Genomic DNA, 20,687 nt, shown 5'->3' with positions numbered 1-20,687 from the left:
AGTATGTGACCAGTGAGTGCTTTATTACCAATACCTACATATAATACAAGAGCTGCCCTCATTTAGAAGCAGCTCTGTTAGAAACGCCTTTAAAGATTCTAGAAGTAGCTGCTGCATGGTAGGCAGCTGAAAAAAGCTAGTACGTCACCTGAGTATTCCTTTACACAGCAGAGACAGACAGCTTATAGAATCGACTTTATTTACAGCATGAGTTTTGGGGAAAGTCACTTTTTAAAAAAGCTATGAAACAATCTTACAGGGATGAGGCAGTGACTGCAAGTTGACCTTACACTTGAGTATTTTGTAAAAATTGAATTCAGTAATTGATGATCCCATGTGGACCCCATCTTTTTTTTTTTTTTGCTGCAACAGACACGTCAACAGTACCTCCTGATCATCAATTCTAGTCACAGCATGCTGTTAAGTTGCAAGAACTTCAGGAACTTGTTTGGTTCTGGACTGACAACAGTTTAAATTTGCAATTCAGACTGCCATTTCATTTTGAACATGGGGAGGGAAGAGAATGGCAAGTTAGGCTGCCCTCCACCAAGAAGTAGAAAGTGGAGGAAGCTGCAGCAATTCTTCAGCTGTTGCTTATGGTAAAAAGGCCATTTTTAAAAAAATTGTAAATTATTAATTCACTGCTATGAAACAAACCCAAGAGGCTGATCTGGGATACATTCAAGCCTCTCTTCTCTCCAGTATACAGCTGGAAGTAGTACAGAATAGGGTTTACTCTTAACTACCGACCAAAGTACCAAGGGTGGCAAGGGGAAATTTAGGATCTGCGTTTGATCTTTAGCTAGGTGAAAGCAATTTTAGAGGTATCACCAGCAGATGCAAGAACCCAATATACGTGAATCTCTCTAGGGGAAGCAGCTATCAGAGTTAAGTACGCAACAATCCACTTTCAGTGCTTAAGGGGATGCCGAAGGTCCCAACTTCAGTGCTGTTAAGAACTTAATTTATTTCTTTTGATAGGAGAAATGCAGGCTGTACAGTGGTCATTTCCCCCCACTAGCTATTGCCACCACATTACATAACAAGGGATGCAGTAGACAAACTGCAGAGGAGACCAAGGAGGCAAAGCAACTTCACCCTGTTCACTCACACTTGACATATGCACCTTTAATCGTAAAGAAGTCCCACATGTACAGTGAAAAGATTCAAACCATAGGCACACCAACTAAAGCTTAAGTTTACCAGCTACTCTTATGTACAGCTGTATAGGTTCAAAAAGCTATCTGATGGATATATACAAAAAGTCATTTATACATTGGTCTGTACACAAGGGTCTATACATTTAATTTCCTGTGAGGAACCCTTAGCTGCTACCTCTTCCCCAAGAGGATACCAGCACTTCATTCACATATCTTACAAAAAAGCCAAACACAAAAAGTAGATGCTTCCAGAATTGAACTGGCACTGTCTTGCATCATAGTTTCTTCTGGGTTCACTGTTCAGTCTATAATAGATCCTTTAGTCTCAATGTAGACATGGAAACTGGGACAAATGCCATGTGCTTTTAGTCACTCAAAAAAAAATAATTTTGCACAAAGTGCTAAAACCAAAAGGGCCCCAAAAACAAATACCAGTGAAGCACAAGAGGATAGCCTCCCAAGGACATCTGTGTCCAGTCAAAAGCAGCACAGGTATCCGCTCTCCGATGTGGCTATTCATTGCCGATACTCTAGTTCATCTACACTGATTACTTTGGATGGCATAGAAGGAAGAGGCTGCTGCAAGACATCTGAGCCAAACCATTTTGCAAGACCAACAGGGGAGCCACTTCGCTGGCTAGCACGATGGTCAAGCTGCGAGTGCATGTGAGACAGTCCAGTCCGAGATGGCATATTCTGAGGAGTAGTTTGCACACCAATAGCAGATCCCTGTGCACTTGAGCCTGGGCAGGGAGAGAGAAGAGAGAATGTTACAGTTATTTTGAACATCAACGGCAATAAGAATCAAGGAGCCTTATGACAGAGCATTTATTTTGACCCTGGTCAGGAATTCTCTGCTTTTATGCATATAAACCAATAAGACCTCCAGAGCTGGGAAGCCAGATCAAGGCCTCACAATGCAGCATTAGACCCAAAATACAGCAAGCTTTAGGGTAGATATAGATTCTGTGCTAGAGTCCGTGTTTTCCCAACATCCACGCTGTTTGGGGTAGAAATACTCCATGTATCTACATTAGCAACAGTGCTGCCAAGACCTCAGTTTCAAAAACTCTTACCAGCAACAGGACGCTCTAGCCTTCTAGGCTGCTGCTTAGAGAGCTTTCAAGACGAGCAACTGAAACCAAGCTCTTCTTTCCACATACTGACTAATTCATGAACAACTGTCTGGAATCTGTTAGCACAGGAATGGGCTTTTGTTTGGTATTAAAACTGAAGTGTAAACTTCAAGGCAAACATGCATCCCCAGGATCACTTAATGCAAGAACTCCCTTCATGCATAAAATCAAGGGCTACTTTGTCCAGCACTCTGTAAGAATCTTAACCAGCAGACACTACAGTCTATCTGGTGGCAGTCAAAGAATTGCATTCTATTTTGTCTTTCCACCCAGCTTAAGCAGCTTGCTCTGTATACCATTTTTGAGAACAAATATCATACATGCTTTCATGTGCCCTAGTTCTTGTAATCTAGCACTACCTGATCTCTGTAGCTGCTGTTGCATCATTGCCAACTGCAGAGGTGTCCCAGAGCGTGGGTTCAAAAGAGGATGGCCAGCTGTCGGCAATGGATAGCAAGCCTGACCAAGGATAGGAGCAGATACTCCTTGTAAGTGAGTCAAGTCTACTCCAGGAGGAATCACTCCTGGAAAAAAAAATCAAGAACAGGAGAAGTTGCAGTCAATGTTGTGCATTTCTAGTCCACCCTGTTACAAGGACTCAGGACAGAGAAGCATTTTAAACAATTATTTGTGGCTCACATAAAACTCCCTCCCCCCTTCTATGCTTAGCCACCTACAGGATCCGTTAGCCAGCAGTAGGGTATGCCACTGCATTCTCAATCAGGTTCTTAAAGCATTACTTCTACAAAATATTGTATTTGAAGCCAGTATTGCTTTTTCCTTCAGTGAAGCTGCTGAAAAACATTCTAACTAAAATGCACATTATCTTCCAGGTATAATAAAACACCAGCTTTCACAAGGCTCATGGTTGCTACCTTTGTAAGAATTTTCTTTCAAACCTTGCAACGATAGAAAAACCTTTTGTATTTTTCAGTGACCTGATCATTTGATTATGAATATGAATTTATACGAATAAAGTATACCTGCTTGCAGAAGAGGTGGAAGATGCTGAGGATGAACACCTTGTGCCAGCATCCTCTGGACTAATCCTGGGGGCAGTTGATGAGCAGGCCGTACCATTGGTACATGAGGAACCAGGGGGACCTGGTGGACAGGACGGAGAAAAGGAGCTCCAGGCACTGGAGAAGCCATGGTAGGAGTCTTTCTTCCGGTGGACTTCGGCCTGTAGTCTTGTTCTTTGGTGCAACGATTTGTCTGAGAAAGTGGTGTCGAACACGCCGAGCGTTGCAGTGACACTAGCTTGGTGCTAATGGAAGGAGCATTCTCTTGATCCACATGATCTATAGACCTAGATGGCAGCAGGCTCTCTGAAGAGAACACACCTTTTGAATGCAATATAAGTAGAGAATCAAGAACTCGGACTCACCCCATTACAAGCTACCCACAGCTACCTGGCCTTGACAAGTTCTCTTCAGGCCTAGGAGACAACCCCAAAATTGAGAAGCTAAACTAATTTTTCACCTGCCTTGAGACATCACCAGATGACTGCCCTGCTCCCCCTGCCTCCCTGGCCAACATCACTAGAATCCACCTTGTGAAAGTTGTTTCAGGAGACACTGAGGTGTGTGCATTGTTCGCTTTGTAGACCTTCCTCCAACCTAGGAAGATGGCATTGTGGCAGGCAAACACCCAACCCTCCAACCATTCATATCACACTGGCTCCGTCTCCTTGAATGCCAACAGCCCTGTATAAGGGCTGGAGCATCCTGATCAACCAGCTCTTAAGTCTCAAATTCTGAATTAGAGGCTAGGTAAGTCTTTCCAAATTCAAGAACTGATTGATCAGGCAGTTCCAGTCCCACTGGAAAGCCAGCTAACCCAGCAGTTGTAGTCCAGCAGACGGTTGTTACGCTTAAGAGTTACAGGAGCTTCAGAAGTATTTTTAAGGTGCAACTAAGCCCCGGTGCTGGGATTTATCAAGCTCTTTTGTAAGCAGTTCAGGCAAGCTAATAAGGTGCCTTCTCATGTTTTCTTCACCTTGAAAGAGATGAGGCTTTTCAACAAGTCAAAATTGCTTTCCAAGGCAGGGAAGGAAGAAGGAGGGAAAAATTAGCTCAAGGTCACAGTGTGCTTTATGGCCGATGCAGGTATGTGTGCACCAGGTCAAGACACATACTGTCCACTCCACTGCTGTAGTTACAACACTGGAGCATCTAGAAGCAGGAATATAGTGTTCATATTTGTGGAGAAAAACGATTCTGCAGGGTTTCCTATGGTTTGTACAACCCTGTTCTTTTATGGTGCTCTCCCAAGGACTTAGAGGCTCCTTACCTTCCACTGCTGTCATCTCAAGTGTTTTACTCTCTAATGGAGGTTTAAGGAAAACTACAATTCAATATATTCATGCCAATAATGTAGGTCTGCCACGGTATTTTAATTAGGAGCAAAATTCTTACTATGCTGGTAGCTACTTACAGTTACTAGCAAACATTGGCTGTGTACAAGTGGATGACCTGTGAGAAACTGTGGGAGGAGGAAAAACTGATGACTTACAAGGTGACCAGGGGCATCAAAAATGCCAACAAGAGCCTTGATTTTCTATTCCAGGCACCACCCAAACTCCAGAGTTCCCTCGGACTGGGGCTGAATTCTGAAGGACTCCGTCTGCCTAGTCCTCCTATTCTGGTTCTCTCGGACTAGTAATTGAGCTAGGGCTCTAGATGCTTCCCCCTCCCTTGAAAGGGGCATAAATTCCCTGGGTTCCACAACTTTACAGGGAATTCTGATCCACCTACAGTATCTTCAGCCAGCACTACCTGCTACTCATTGTCCAGCTTGGCCACTGCACTGTCCGAGGCAATCCTCCTCCCAGCTTCAAAAGCCCTGGGTGCCTCAGTCAGCCAGACATAAGATCAGGGGTTGATAGTGGTTATCTGCACATTTTTGGCACAGGAGTGGGGAGTCTGCTAGCTTTTGGTGCCTTAATATAAGATACATGTGACTTGCAAGTCCTTATCCCATTCATGAGGCTAGCAGGAAATACCCTGCAGTGTAATATGGGCTTTGCAAGCCACCATGAAGACTTGAACATTTTGCTCTTATATAGCCTGATTTTCATGGCAATATGTATGCCCAGATCTTTTTTTGTCTTCAACCCTGCTCCACTATGGGGGATCAAGTGGTACATGCATATTTTTCTGTACATCTAGTATCTATGCAGACGTTTTCCTTTTAGTTTTTGCACCCAGCAACTGGAATAGCAACAGTCATTTTTATAGGACAAAAAATTAATATGGCAGAGGAAGGGAATGACATTTTTGACTTCTAATTCATATCTGTTCAGCACGAGCCACCCGTCTTTGATATAATGATAATACTTCATATAGTCTCTTAATTAGCAATAATATATTTAATTTTGGCCAAAGTAGCCTAGTTTTTGTAACAGTTTCCCTATTTGGCTTGTGTACTACTTGATTATATAAAAATGTCTGTCATTACCTTCCTTCCCAGCTTGAAAAGCTTCATTTAAGCCTTAAAGAAAACATTCTACCCTCTTGACATTAGAAGGGGGGATATTTTTAAGGTCCCAGTTCTGCATGTGGTCACAAGGATTTCAATATATAGCACAGCATCACTTTTGCTTGCTTTTAGATCCCTACATCAACCATACAGTTGTCTCTCCTTTTCCAACATGACACACAGTACCTTCGTTTGCTCTTGGACCATCATCTTTCTCACCGGATTTCAGCTTTGCAGGGTTGGGTTCATCTTTGCTTTTATCTTTGCTTTCATACATCTTGCGTATCACTGAGGTAGGAGTAAAGGAAGGAGACAGCTGCAAAGAGACAATCACCAGAAATAAGCATCCAATATCATAAATCAGTTCTCGAGCAGCCAAACCCCCAATTGAGTTAGTTCTACAGGGTCCCTACAGGCAGTGGCTGTCATTAGAAGGACATAACCAAGGACAGATACAAAGGGGAAGTCCAATGGTTCATCAACTAAAACACACACTCAGATCAACCTGGTCTCACAGCTATTCAATTTGTACATCCCGAGAAGACACTTGCTAGCTTGTTCCTTCCTTCTCAGGCAATTTAACAAACTTACACAACTTGGAACTAAAAAAGTTAATTTCCAATTTCTTTATTAGGGCATACTGGCACTAACCATGCTAGTGATGGAAGCAGCAGGTGCTGGAGGAGAAGATGCATTCCCTCTGTGGCCAAGAGGAGCAGGAGATTTAGTCATGCGTTGCTGCCTAAAAGAGACACATATTACTGACACCCTTCCTTACAGATCTGTTGGCACCGAAGTGACAAAACCACCAGACCTACCATTTCATATCTAAACCAGGGATGCTATAGGGCAGTGACTGAATTTCCTCCAGCAAGACATCAAGCCTCCCACCTTGACACTGTGGACAAACTATCTAGAAGTGTTCAGTCCGGGCACAGGGGAAGCTAGGATGATCAGGGGAAAACAGGAAGACAAGCCATTAACTCTTCCCTTCAAAGCTCTATGCTCCTGGAAGAGTTCTGCCATAAGCTGTAGTGATTATTTTGAAATCTAGGAAAAGTGGCTCACGATGACTTTCACATTTGCAAGCAAACGTAGGCTAAGCCTACCCCAAAGTATATGGTATAATTACTATGAGTACTCAATCACATGAAGCCCATATTCCTACACTTTTTAAAACTATAGCTTTTCAAGTCAGCACAGCTCCTCATTCCTAGCAATTCTAATTTAGTTCTTATGAACTACCTGGAAAAAAGGGATACGGCAGAATGAAGGCAGCTCCGAATTTTCTAGCATTAATTTAAGCAAGCAGATTTGAAGTTTGGCTTACCTGCTCCTGAAGCCATCTCTGTTTTTGTCCATTTGCAGTTTGCCAAAGCCTGGCTGGTAGAAGTTTGACATTTGTATGGCTAAGTCATGTGGTAGAGAGTGTCCTTCTATTGCAGCTTGTTGTAATTCAAGTTGACTCATCTAAAGTTAAGGAGGTACCATAGAATAATTAAGAAGAGCTTTAAGAGAATCAAATACCACTAAAACTAGTTCGTATTGCTTATTGCAGGTTGACAATACTTAAAACATTTCATATCAACAGGATGTTCAAGTTCATACAAAGTAGTATTTTCATATTACATGGCTCTAAAGTGCAATTCTAGAATGGCAAATGATTCTGTCAAGCTGGCAATGCAACTACTTAAAAATAAAGCAGTCTTCTCTTCTAACCTCTCAATTCTGTACAAACTTAAAGAAACCCAGCTTTCAGATATGGTTTTCTGATCTAGTACATTTTTATCCCATTCTTCTTCTAAAGAGCTCAGGACACTGTACACTGTTGTGTCTTCCCTTTAGCAAAACCATCTTGTGTAGTGCTTAGGCCAAAGGAGAGAGTGGCTGACCCAAAATCACCCAGCAAACTTCATAGCAGAGTGAGGATTCGAACCCAGGTCTTCTAAACCCTTTTCTCTACCAAACATAAGCAGCCATCACAAAATGCTTCAATGCTCCAGTCTGTCATGAAGGAGAAAATCCAGGCTGGGAGGTCAAACTGTGGTAAGAACATACTCTATGGTGTGATTTGCTATTGTGCATGTTTGGGAAGGACTTGTTGAAGCACTATTTCCAAAACCTGCACCAGCCCTGCAGGTTTCTTTTAGAGGTACTTGGATGTTGAAGGTGGCTGGCATTGCAGCTCTTTTTGCAGAATATGCTATTACCCTGTATGCAATAAGCAGATGCTGCACTTTATAGGTGAGAGTTGCATACCTTGATCCATCTTGTTAGTGTCGCTTTGGAAAAGACTTTTCCATTGAGACCAGATGGAAGGTGACACATTCCTGCTTTCACTGTGTGTTTGGTGTAGCTCTGTAAGGTTTTATGACCACCTAAATGTATGTTATTCCTTCTCCCTTGGATGTTTGAAATTAAGGCAGAAGGAGAGAGCAGAGGTATCTCCCACAGTCAAGAAAAGCTTTTGAAATGATAGATGGGTATAAAATACTTGGTCATAAAGGAACGTGCACAGCTCCTTCCTCACTGACAGGGCAGAGTTTTCAAAATACAATTAAAGGCACTATCAACTCACATTTTCCCCCTTCTCTGGAAAAGGGAAAAATAAAGTGTTGCCAACTTCCTTTTTATTGCTCTTCTCTACACTTATGTCTTGTTGGTTTTGGATGAGAGCTAAAACTGTTGGAGGCATGTGCAATTAGCATAAGATACATAGGATTATAATAAGATTCAGTCTCTGGACTGTAGCATGTTTATCCTTGACTGGGGAGAAACAGAGGAAAGCACCATTGCTTGCTGAACTGAATTAATTTTGCAGAAGTGCACCCATGGCAGCTATACTCATCCAACACTCCAGAAATGCCCATACGTTTGAGAGAAGAAAGGCAACTGCAATAAGTAGTTGAGAGAGCCTGCTGACTGTGTGTAGCTAAAGCCCGAATGGATCCTTTATCAGGCAAAATGGTAAAGCTGGGTCCTTTTCCAGCTTTTGTGCAGGCTCCAAAATGGTATGCAGTGGCTCTAAGCCTGGAGAAAGCTCAGCCTGGCTCCTGCCATCTTAAGATGAGGGAAGAGTACCCATTATTGGAAATACCATCCTCATCATTATAAGGCATGGCAGCAGCCTAGATAACTGCTCTAGGTGTGCTACACCACAACAAAGAATCCTCAGACAGGAGAAAACTTCATCTCCGTTACCCACTTCCTCCTGCTGTAAAAAGCAAGGAAGGGTTTAACTAGGATTTCAGAAGAATGTTTGGGTGCTATATTTTGGAACATGATTATGAGTTGTTTTCTTCAGCCAACACCGGTCTCTATGTTCTTGAGAGTCCAAGAGGCAATGTAAGACCAGCAGCAGATGTCCTGAACAATACTGGGACTGGTGTAGCATAGTGGTTGGTTTGGGAATTAGCACTCTTCTGGTTCGAATGCCACAACTACTGCCATAAGCTCATTGGGTGAGCCACTCCTCTGAGCCCTAGCTCCTCATCTGTATTGTGGGGATAACACTGACTTTGTTTACTGCACTGTCTAGAAGACTGGTTTATAAACACATATTAGTATAGGTAGTATGCTCCAGTAAAATGGTTTGCTGCCACCTTTGGAAGCTGAATTGCATGCTACTGGGGGTGAGGAGGATTGGTTAGATGATCAGGAAAAGGCCATGGCAGAGGCAAAGAACCGTCTGTTGATGCTATTGTTTTATTTTCCTAGAGAGTACAGTCAAGAGAAGAAGCAGAAAGATCAAAGAAGATTCCAGAAGGCCTGAAGCAGCTAGTTGCAGAGCAGACAAAAATGAACTGGGAGGTTTTTTTTCTTGGACAAGGTAGAATATAAAACTCAGCAAGTTTGCATGGTCTAGCTTGTAGAATGGGTAATCTGATATGAATTCACCAACAAAAGGCTCAAATCAAGCAAACTAGACATTAAAAAAACTAAAACATCATCCTGGGAGAATTAAACCTTTTGACCTAATCCCCAAACTCAATGCATGCTGAGCAAGTTCCTGATGCTTGACACTGATGTACACACTTGTACATCCACAGTACATTGTGAGTGACAGAAGTGCTTGTTTGTTTTACACTTCTTCCATCATGGGTATTAGTGTAGCCCAGCAGGGGTGGTGCTGTCCTATAAGGATTTAACGTGAACACCATCCTACTGAAAATATCATTTTTACCACACATAATACACACCTAGTAACGTATCCATTGACCCTAATTTTTTTCTTCTAACTTGCATTTCCAGATGAGACACTGAAAAGTAGAAGAAAAATTCAAAGTCTTACCTGTGCAGCAGCTGGGCTCACAGATTTCCGCATCCCCTGAAATGGATCACCAAGCAACTGCTGAGAACCTGATCCAAAGCCTATAAAGACAGTAAAGACAGTGAGCAGTTGACATTAAACCTCTAAGGTGCTTTAGATCCAAAATGAAGAAGGTTTCCTTGGTCATATCTGGCACAAGCTGATACAAGCTTAGAAGAAATGTAGTATATCAAAACTGCAAGCTCTCTGAAACAGAGGACAGCTGATTGATGAGCTAGGCCAACGTGATAGTTTTGACCAAGGCATTATTCAATATGGCTTGTCTTGGTTGGAAGTTCTCAGCTGTAATAAATCTCTAAGATGAGAGAAAGAATGAACTTCACATGTATTAGACGTATCAGAGGCAAACTAGTAAGGACGGTTTCTAGAAGCAGGACATTACCTATTGGGGAGGGAATTGGATGTCTCAAGTAGTCAGCAGATGCAGCTCGAGTGGGAAACATTTGTGAAATTGGAGGAGATGGTGCTCTCTGGCCAAGGAGAGATGATACAGGTTCCAAGCTACTCATCAAACCACTGAGGACATTGGTGGAAGTAGGTCTTCCAGCAGGTGGCCCAAGGATCTCCTTTGAAGGGGGAAAAACAGCAATTTAACTAACAGTTTTCCATGCAAGTATTTATTGTCCGAAGATTAGTTCCAAGCTTTTCCCCAAAGCATACATCAGAATCAGATATAGGAAGTCTATTCCTAGACCAGGTATTCTAAGCACCACGTTGCAATAAGAACTGCCTCCATATGACTGGGGGGGGGGACTTTTGTAAGCGATTTTCTTTCTAGAACAGATTAATGCAGGTGTAAAGAGTGGGCAGGATAATACATTTTGGATTTGTAAGGTTGGCCTAACACCACAACTTGCCTGTTCAGTCCAGCTTTGCTTGGCTAAGCTTTAAAATCTGTAAACACAGTCTCCACCCCTTCCCATTCATGTATGTATTTGCCATAATATACTTTTGCACAGTAAGCTACTTAACCTTACACATATTAATCACCCAAATCAAAACTATACTCTGGTGTATAACATGCAGAATGAATTTTAAAATTAACATTCTATCGAAGGTGTACACTGAGATTCTAATATTTTTAGCCTGCCTTTGACTATAAAGTGAACCCCCAAGATGGCTTCTAACAAGTAAAAATACCTTACATTACCTGTAAAATATTCTTGGTGGCTGGTCGGCTTGGCATGTCAGGAGAAGGTATCAAGTGGCTTTCAAGAGTTTGCTGGAAAGAAGGTTACATTTTAACATGCCATTGCTATAGGTTAATGCTTACAAAACCACCTATATCACCTTACCCTCTTTGAACTTTCTATTACCTGCAGAAGTGAAAGTCAGAAAGTCAATTTCAATGTTTAAACTAGTGTCAGCTAAGAAAGCAAAGTGATGTGCTAGGCTCCTGAAGAGCCAGAGTTAGGAAGGCAAGCAGCCACTTTTAAGATGGGAATATGTGGCCTTAAGGACTTGTTTACTATGTCAGAAATAAATTGCCATTAGTACAATTGAGCCATTAATGTGCATTCAGCAAAGCAGTATCTAAAATGCAGTGGTATTTTTAATATGGAACAGTAAAGTTGTTTATATATTCCTCAGCTAACCCTTTCCCTGGTATATGAAATCCTATATAATAAGCATATAACCAGAGTAAAACACTATTAACGAAGGAAAGTGTGACTGCACAGTTACAGCTAATCTATGTAGGTTCTGACAGAACAAGCTGCTGCAACTACTACGAAGAAAATCAGTGTCTGAAAGCTACTTGGCAAGAACAAGTAGCAATACAGTATTTGCATGGAAGAGGCAGGCCACAGTCAGCAGCTTCATGCCCTAATTGTACAAAATACTACCAGCTCTTTCCCACATTCAAGCGTTATAAACAAATGTGCTGCAGCTTCTAAAAACACTAGCCACAAACGCAACTGGGGAAGCCAGTACTGTTGCCAGCTTGGACTGGTACTGGCCAGATTTACTACTCTACACTTGTAGCAATATTGTTATATATGGCACATATGTGCCATATATTACTTTTCTTCCTCTCATCACCCGTGACTTCACAATTTAGGAAGGAGACCCTTGGTCTACAGCAGTGGGACTCACTCTACATTTGCAATTATCATCCAAAAATAGCTACGTTTACTTCTATCCCTAGCATGAGGCCTGTACCACACCAGCTCCTCTAATGGCAGCTGTTTCATGATGGAAACCACCTGCCAACAATAAAACCCTGCAGGCAATGGCTTTGCCCACTTTCCTGAAACAGGGAGCAGGCACCACACTGGAGGAAGAGTGCTCAAAAGAGCCACACATGGCTCCTATCACTACTCTAGAGCTTTTAACCGGCATATAAAACAGCACAGGAATACTTCATATTTGCATAGTTCCAGGAGCAATTCCCAGTCAAGCGACACAGCCAGAGAGAGATGATCCTATCAGCTCATTTCAACAAAAGGGTTTTGTATTTTATGTGCATTAAGAATTACTCCTCAGGAGTAAGTGCACTGAAACTGGAAGCTTGTTCTTGCATACAGGGAAAACTCTTAGCAGTACTGTTTTATCTACAGAGGCTGCAATCACTCAACAATGCCACAATCTGTATCATTTCAACTGAACACGTGGTTTTAGTCTATTTCTTATATAACCCAAACAAGCACTTTCACTTCACTCCCTGAACTTGACTAGTATATGAAGTTATGGCACTACCAGATTCTTTACTTACATTGACTTTAGGTTGTGAAGGGAGTGTTCCGCTTGCCTTCATAGTACTGACTAGCTTGTTGAAGGCAGACATATCACCATCCTTTTTAAGCTGCCGGGAGTCTGTCATGTTTAACGTCTCTTCCATTTGCTCTGCCATTAAGGGGGGAGCAGTTTTCCCCTCCTGACCCACTTTCAAGCCCTTCAGCCCAGCTTCTACTTCTTCTACTGAAAGTACAACTCCTGAATGTGCTGAGGAAAAGGAGGGTAAGAGTTAGAAATACAACTCCATTTAGGGCAAGATCAGTTACAAAAGCAAAGTCAAGAGGATGTGAAGTTAGAATCAGCTTTGTTCCAAGCCACTGTTTGGGGCTGATATTCTAAGGCCATGCAGAAGTTAAGCATTTCAACATTCTATCAGAAGTTATTGCTCTCAGACCTTTCAAATAATCAAACAAGAAAGAAGATGTTGTTCAAAGATATTGGTGGTTGAAGTCACTGCATTAGTAAGACACTTAAATATGCACAGGTTATAAGCTAGCAAACAGCTGTGTGATCCCTTGAAAAATAACACCACATGACGGTACAGCACAATCACTTGCACTAAGAGCACAAGGCACAGTCCAGTGGGAAGTTCTCCCAGGCAAACCCCATTTAAATGAAAGGGAGTTGCACAACACTTCCTGGTGGATTGTGCTCTAACGCAGTAAGAGACAACATGCAATCTGTAAGCTGAGCAAGGCACTAAGTCGGAATCTTGACCATTCTTCCACTCAAAAAAAGTTAGTAGTAGCTTAACTGCAACAAACAGCTCTTGATGTTCCTCATGATTTATGCTTCTTCTGTACAGAAATTAACCATGTTAATGCCAGATGGTTGACATAGCCTACAAAAGCGCATCTTTTTACTTGTATGCAGATGATCAGTAAGCAGAAGGTGTTCTGCTTACAGAAGGTTGCACTAATATGTCATTTATCGATCCTTCTGTAGAGTCAGCACCAGGGATTTTGATCTGTAAGGATTACTCCTGGGAGTTGAAGATGGATCAACTGTATAAACTTAAAAGACCAATCAATTTGCAAATATAAACTTGTATCTCTACTTGAACGTTGGCAAGGTTTGGAATCTCACATAATTATCTCAACAGAAGCTACTTGCTTTTTCTCAGAAGTAGCTACCCAAATGACCATTTTTACAGTAGTTCTTTATATACACTGTCTTGAGTTTACTAAAGTTACGGCATTTGTGTTTTCCCAGGTTTATAGAGTGTGGGTCGACTACTTCTAGCATCAGGTAGAATCAATCAAGATAGAGAATACATTGTTGCATGGGAGTAGCTGTCAAGATTCCCAATACTAGTCATGCAAGGCAACAAAAGCATCACACGACAGTTCATGCTCTGCGCTCCAGTGCCCAGCCATCCAGACAAGATGCTTCCAGTCAGTGATCAGAGGGTGGGCCACAGAAGCACCATGGAGAAAGCAGCAGTCTTTGGTTTCCATTAGGAGTTCAAGTCTAAGCAGTACACACAATTGGCCTGCCCTTAAGATGCCTCCATTTGTGCAAATGGTTAAGCGTGCTCAATTAACATGCGTGTGTTTCAACACATTTGGCAAAGTGATAGCAAAAAGCCATGAGATTTCAGTTGAGAATAAGCCTTGGTGTTAATCTGGGAAGAATCTTTACCAAGGATCCCCCTCTTCCCAGCATACATACTAGTCCAGCATCCCTGGATAGATGGACATTTGATTTTTCCTGCTGATTATGACACAAAAGAATTGTCGAGCTCATTAGTAGTTTGTATACTTGTACCTGCTTACTTCCATCAGAGATTTTGAAATTTAAGACCAAGTAGAGCCTCTTAAACATGCATAAAGCACATGCATGCAATTTCAAATCATCCATGCAAGTCTTCTGCTAGCATGCAATTTAAAAACTTGGGCCCCAAACACCAATAGAAATAAGAGACTCCAGCAGGATAATTCAGTGTTAAAGAATGCCTTTTCTATCTCTTTTCCTCCTAAATATGGCTGCCATTTCATGAGCTAGCCAGTTATTAATTCAGTTTTAAAGGTGATACCCATATAAAAGCCACAGGCTCCAGATTAGCTGCTGAAAGTGTTGCATAAGTTATTGAGGCAACAGATGCTTTGGTGCAAACTTGGAAGTGTAAACAGCAAGAGCTGCTCAAGTCTCAAGTTTAGTAGTGCTTGACTTTTTCCACCATCTTCCAATTTGGAAACAGACTCAGATGCCAGGAATGGCTGATACTAGAGCTTCCTTTACAACACGGGCTTCATTTAATCCTGCTGTCATCCTATGGATAAGGGTCAGACAATACCAAGGCTATGCAGATATCCACGGGAATCTCTGTAGTGTTTAGAACTTTCTGGTTGACAACCCAAACTTGGCAGCTGAACATGTTTTTGCCTAAGGCATCATAGGATCACAACAGCAGAAGGGAAGACTTACTGCTCTCTCTAAGCTTCTCCTTGTTGGCTGAGAGACTTGAGAGGAGGGGTTTTAAGTCCACTTTGGCTTTCTGTAGCATTTCTAAGATGTCCACTTTGTTTTCAGAATGGTCTTCCAAAGGAATGGGAGCAAAGTAGTTTCCAGAATTCTGACCAGGGGATAGAATGCCTTGCTCTAGACCTGAAACAGCAAAAATCAGGAGGACTTCCTTGTAAGATTTTTTTGCTAAGCAACTTGAAAACACAATGAGGCTTCTCCTCTTCTTTGTAAAGACATCTGACACTGTTGTCCAAGCTTTGTTTCAGAAGCTGAAGCATCTGAATTCATACACTAAACAGTCATTGTGGAAGAGTTCACAATCCTACATCTTTCTAGCAGAAAGTAAATGGTGCATGAAAAGACTAGATTACCTGCTAATCTTTCCAGCTCTTCATGAGGTGTAGATCTAAGGCTACTGGAACGACTCCCAGAGCGACTAGGATTAGAAAACCAGCGACTAAACCTGCTGGCTGACACTGAGCCTTCCCCCAGCACATCTTCTATCATCTGCATTATGAGATGAAATGAACATTTCAAAAAAATTAGGTCTGGTGAACATGCAGTTTCCGAAATCTACAAACTCTCAGTAGATTTGTTGGTTCAGAATTTGCGACAATTAGATCACCGTTTCCTTCCCCAAACTGCCTAAGCAGCCATGCCAAACTGTCTACTTTCGTAGAGTCTGTTTTGCACTGTTAAATGTGTGAAGGGCTTTCGTCTTGGAAATTTTCTTTAAATAGTGGCACTATATTCAAGTATACAAATACACTATTCTGAGACTCATCTAGTGGTTTAATTTAGTAGTCCAGTATCAAGTCATTAGCTATTACTTGACTAGGGAATAAAGCTTCTACTTGTTAGAAAAAAAATGTCTTCATAGACAAATGCAAAACACCACTGTTGCACGACACATTTGCAAGGCTGTTTTGCGACAATGTTTTTTGCAGTGCCGAGAGTACCATGCACTGAAAACAAAACACGTTTTGGTTCAAACCTTTCAGCGGCTAAACTACTGAAACAGAAGGGCAGGAGATCTTTAGGCAGAAATCTTGCCTGTGGTATGTGCAAGCTTATGTTCTCCCAGTTAAACTGTTCAAGTGCCATTATCAATCTAATTCTGAAGACAGCCATAGAATGCAGTTCAAAAAATCTGCACAAGGGGGCCATGTACAGGTGGGAGGAATTTTTCTGCTAAGCCCTAAACAGGGGGGGGGGGGATCCCCAAATCCCTCCTCCAAGGTGAGCATTAGGATTATCATAATTCCTGTTAACAGAGATCAGATGCTACAGTAAAAGTCAAAGAAGTATTAAATTTCTTTGTACAGTGAAGTATAGCTGAAGAAGCCTCATAGCATGAGAAAATTGTTTTCTTGTTTTTCTTGATTTTTTTAACTTGTTCACCGCCCAGAGCCCCTGAGGATGGGCGGTTTATAAATTGAAATATAAATAAATAAAATAAAAGACAAAAGGATTTCATGGCTGTAATGCTAGATATCCAGATCTATAAAGTAGAGAAATTTTTAAAGATTTACCAAAATTAAACAGGTTGTCAGTATTCAGAACTGGTTATTACCCCCTTTATGTCTTAAACCATGGTCATCCTCAGATACTTAGACTAGACTTAACTTTTAAAGGCATCAGCATCCACAAAAAGTGTAGAGTTTAGCTAACTCACAATTACTTCAACTGGTACTAGAGGGTTAATTTGTGAACATAGTGAACATAAGTTTTGCCCTTTGTATTTTATTCTGAAGCAATCCCACAACTGCAGAATATCTGCAATTCCCTTTATTCTCACCTAAGCAACTGAGCATCTACAGTACAGTGCTAAAATTACTTCCAATCTGAACAGAGATTTAAGACTTGTCAACCTGAGACTGTGCAAATCACGGACTTATGGCAGTTAGGTCCACTAGCATTTTCATGGTACCATCCCAATCTTGTTAACTAGTGTCAACGAAAAGGCATACCATGTAGTTGCATTAGGTTGCTAGAGGTATTTCGGAAACATAATCAGGACTTTTGAGATCAAGCCCATTTACAAAGATAACTACATTGTGTACAGAAAAATCTCAGTTCAGCTGATTTTGTTTGATCCCATGCTTGGAAATCATCAAATCTTACAAGGTGCAGTTCATAAGAACATAAGAACATAAGCAAAGCCATGTTGGATCAGGCCAGTGGCCCATCCAGTCCAACATTCTGTCACACACAGTGGCTAGAAATCCAGTGCCATCTAAAGGACTGTCAGTGAGGCCAGGACACCAGAAGCCCTCCCACTGCCTTCCTTCCAGCACCAAGACAACAGAGCACCACCTCCCCACAAAGAGAATACCATCTATCTCCTGTGGCTAATAGCCACTGATGGGCCTCTGCTCCATATATTTGTCCAGTCCCCTCTTGAAGCTGGCAATGCTTGTAGCTGCCACCACCTCCTGTGGCAATGAATTCCAAGTTCAGTGTCATGTGCAACCTTCGTAAGGAGAGTGAAGATGGCATGTGAGTGAGCCATGTAAGTGTCAGAAGAGACAAGTGTGTCCAAATTGTCTACATGTTATAGATATGGAATCCTGGTACTAATGCAAGATAGCACCCACTGCAACAGAGATCGATGTAAACTCACCGAAGCCAACCCTGGAACACTCTTATCCAGGTTGAAGAACTCATTGAAATCAAAGTCTCCTGGAGCTGGTTCCGGCAACATCACTTCTTTTGGGACTTCTTGATCAGTTGTCATCTCCTGGCCCAGAACACCTTGCACTTCTTCCTCTTCTGCTACTCCACCGTTGCATTCTATTGCTTGGAAAAAATAAAGAACAGCCATGATCGTTTCCAGAAGTAGTCCAAGGCACTTCATTTCATCTCCTGGAACTCGGCTTATATTTACAAGTACTGTATATACTTAAGTTTACAGAAAGGTCCTCAAAACGACTGTTAATAAATTTTGGAGAAGCTTTGACAATACCCTATAGCCATACCCTTGCAGCCTTGCCCCCAATAAGAAAATGATGAACTTTACTTTTAATATACACAAAATAATGAACTTTAATCCCCCCACTGAAACGTAGTTCCTTCTGAACTAGTCGATCCAATGTTACGGTATGCCCAAATGAAACCCCAACCAGATTCCTCTGAGAAGCTCAACACCTCTCATTTTAGAACTTAGTACAGATACAAAACCCAAATACCATTCAAATGTGTCTTTCAGGAAGATACAGCAATACTACTTTGCTTCCACATAATGACTAAGTTAGATGATTGTAGGAAAGCCACACGCGCAATACTGATTTGTTTTATAGCTGCAACCAAGAAACATTGCTTACTGTAATGTCTAATGACAGACATTCAGTGACTGCTTTTGCTAGACATTATTAGCTTCAGCCCATCACACATTACAGTGTGAAATACCTTCCTTCAGAGAGGTTGTGCGCCGCCTTGCTCGCTTTCTCCCTTTGTGTTCTTCCTCTAGAATTTTATCATCAAAGCCAGTAAGCTCAATGGTTTCTGACTGACTCGTTGGACCAGCAGAGAACCATTCTGGTTCCTCCTCCGTGTAGGAGTCATTTCTTCGACGTTCCCCAAAGACACGCTTGTTGTCCCCAAATTCTCTCTGAATAAAAATATCACAGGAAATAATATAAAGCTTAAGATCCTTTGTAAGCAAGATGTTAAACATGACAAAGTCTGTAAGATGAATGTCTGGGAGATGCATTCTCAGAGAGGCAGAATACCAGGTGTATGACAGCATTTTAACATTTTCTAGTACCTGATAGTGTCAGATTCACATTTGAGAGTTTCATTAATCATTCTGTATTTTATGTATTTCATAGCCTATGCTGTTCAGAAGTCTCTTTCAGCATTCTTTCGCCCACAAAATGCACACGTTTATCAACAGAGCAAGATACAGACTTTAAAATAGTCTCTGGCTTGGCTATTAACCACCTTAAATCTGAACTATAGCCCATGAACCTACAACAAGAAACTATCCAGTTTATCAAATTTAGGTATAAATACAAGTGGATTAAATCCTACTGGTCCTATCCTGAAGTAAAAGTACCATTAAGCTTAGATGAAATCTGGAACTTGAACTTCAAGGAGCTCTCTCTCTTTTTCTAGAACGCTAGATAGCTGGAAAAGACTTCACCTGACTTGGCTAGAAAAAAATCAATTTAGTAAAAACCGTAATACTCCCACAGATATTATTTTACTTTTGAGCGCTACCCATCTTTCTTAAATTACAAACCACAGAAAAATGGCAGAAATTACTGAATAAATGTATTTGGGCAGGAAAGAAACCTAGGATTGGATTTGCTACCCTGAGAGGTCATACCAATCAGGGAGGGCTGGGAATGCCCGACATCAAATTATACTATGAGGCTACCCAACTTACTTACCTGGTCCTTATGTTACATTCCAGATTTTAATGCAGATTGGAAGGCTATTGAACAGCAACATGTACTCCCCAAAACATTACAGGGAACTATTTGGAACGCAGCATGTGAACACTCAAAGACAGTCAAACAACATATCCTTCTAGCCCCAGCACTAGAGACTTGGGATAGGAATAGGGCTATATTAGCACCGTCTCTTTCCCCTTACTCACGTTTTACGGGACAAAAATGGTTTGAACCAGCCTTCAGAAAAGACTCATTTGTAAAATGGAAAACTAAACACCTTACGAGACTTGTGGACATAACCTCAAGGGGCCAGCTTTTATCTAAACAAGCAAGAGGCTTATGGTACAATGAAGCGTGGGATCAGTATTATATGGAGAAGTTAACATATCAAATACATTGTGCTGAATCGCCTAATATGCAATCAGATTTTTGGGAAGACTGGTTACCAGTCCTTGACCATCTGATTACGAAAGGCATTGGCCCCAACAAAAAGTATCCATTAGACCCTTTTCTTTTGTAATTACAATGATGCGATATTTTCTGATCCTCAAACCTCTATTATATATTGTGGTTATACGTATGTTCAAAAAGATTTCATGTGTATATTGTTAACTCACCTGTACTGTATAGACCTGTTGGATATTGTTAATAGTTTTGTTAAAACAAACAAAAAAAATTACAAAAAAACCACCAGCAAGATACTGGGAGCAAGCAACAGGGGCAATCTACCCTCAACTTTTGTAACCAACTGATGCTTTGTAATTGCAAGTTTTTTGAATTAAATGCAAGTATCATACTAGTCACCAACTGTTCAGAATGGACTGAAGACTCTTATTGTTGCCTTGCTATCATTTAGGGCATTTTAGTTCATCCCAAAATGGAATTTGGCTTTAAAAATTGAGTACACAGCAACCTTGTTTCAGTCAATTCAACTGTACTACAGTTTTCATGCAGCACATGATTCACTCCATTTAAAACCATG

General features: G+C 41.4%; 1 protein-coding gene across 6 annotated transcripts in view; it reads right to left on the bottom strand.

Moving 5' to 3' along the window:
* Positions 1-182: 182 nt before the first annotated feature.
* The window catches only part of EIF4ENIF1 (eukaryotic translation initiation factor 4E nuclear import factor 1), a 28,478-nt gene continuing 7,973 nt past the window's right edge, over positions 183-20,687 (bottom strand). For 3 of the 6 annotated variants that reach the window (XM_054996298.1, XM_054996299.1, XM_054996294.1), the window contains exons 6-19: positions 18,717-18,918; positions 17,932-18,107; positions 15,680-15,815; positions 15,270-15,449; positions 12,820-13,049; positions 11,257-11,328; positions 10,489-10,672; positions 10,068-10,147; positions 7,107-7,246; positions 6,428-6,518; positions 5,963-6,092; positions 3,280-3,639; positions 2,656-2,820; positions 183-1,903 (exon numbers count right to left, since the gene is read on the bottom strand). In XM_054996298.1, the coding sequence (XP_054852273.1) occupies positions 1,677-1,903; positions 2,656-2,820; positions 3,280-3,639; positions 5,963-6,092; positions 6,428-6,518; positions 7,107-7,246; positions 10,068-10,147; positions 10,489-10,672; positions 11,257-11,328; positions 12,820-13,049; positions 15,270-15,449; positions 15,680-15,815; positions 17,932-18,107; positions 18,717-18,918 (2,373 nt within the window). In that variant the 3' untranslated portion in view covers positions 183-1,676. The remainder of the gene's footprint in view (positions 1,904-2,655; positions 2,821-3,279; positions 3,640-5,962; positions 6,093-6,427; positions 6,519-7,106; positions 7,247-10,067; positions 10,148-10,488; positions 10,673-11,256; positions 11,329-12,819; positions 13,050-15,269; positions 15,450-15,679; positions 15,816-17,931; positions 18,108-18,716; positions 18,919-20,687) is intronic. The other 3 variants (XM_054996297.1, XM_054996295.1, XM_054996300.1) reach the window with 3 other exon arrangements.

Source organism: Eublepharis macularius, chromosome 13, assembly GCF_028583425.1.
Source record: "Eublepharis macularius isolate TG4126 chromosome 13, MPM_Emac_v1.0, whole genome shotgun sequence".
Classification (NCBI taxonomy): domain Eukaryota; kingdom Metazoa; phylum Chordata; class Lepidosauria; order Squamata; family Eublepharidae; genus Eublepharis; species Eublepharis macularius.
This window is presented reverse-complemented; position numbering and strand designations above follow the sequence as displayed.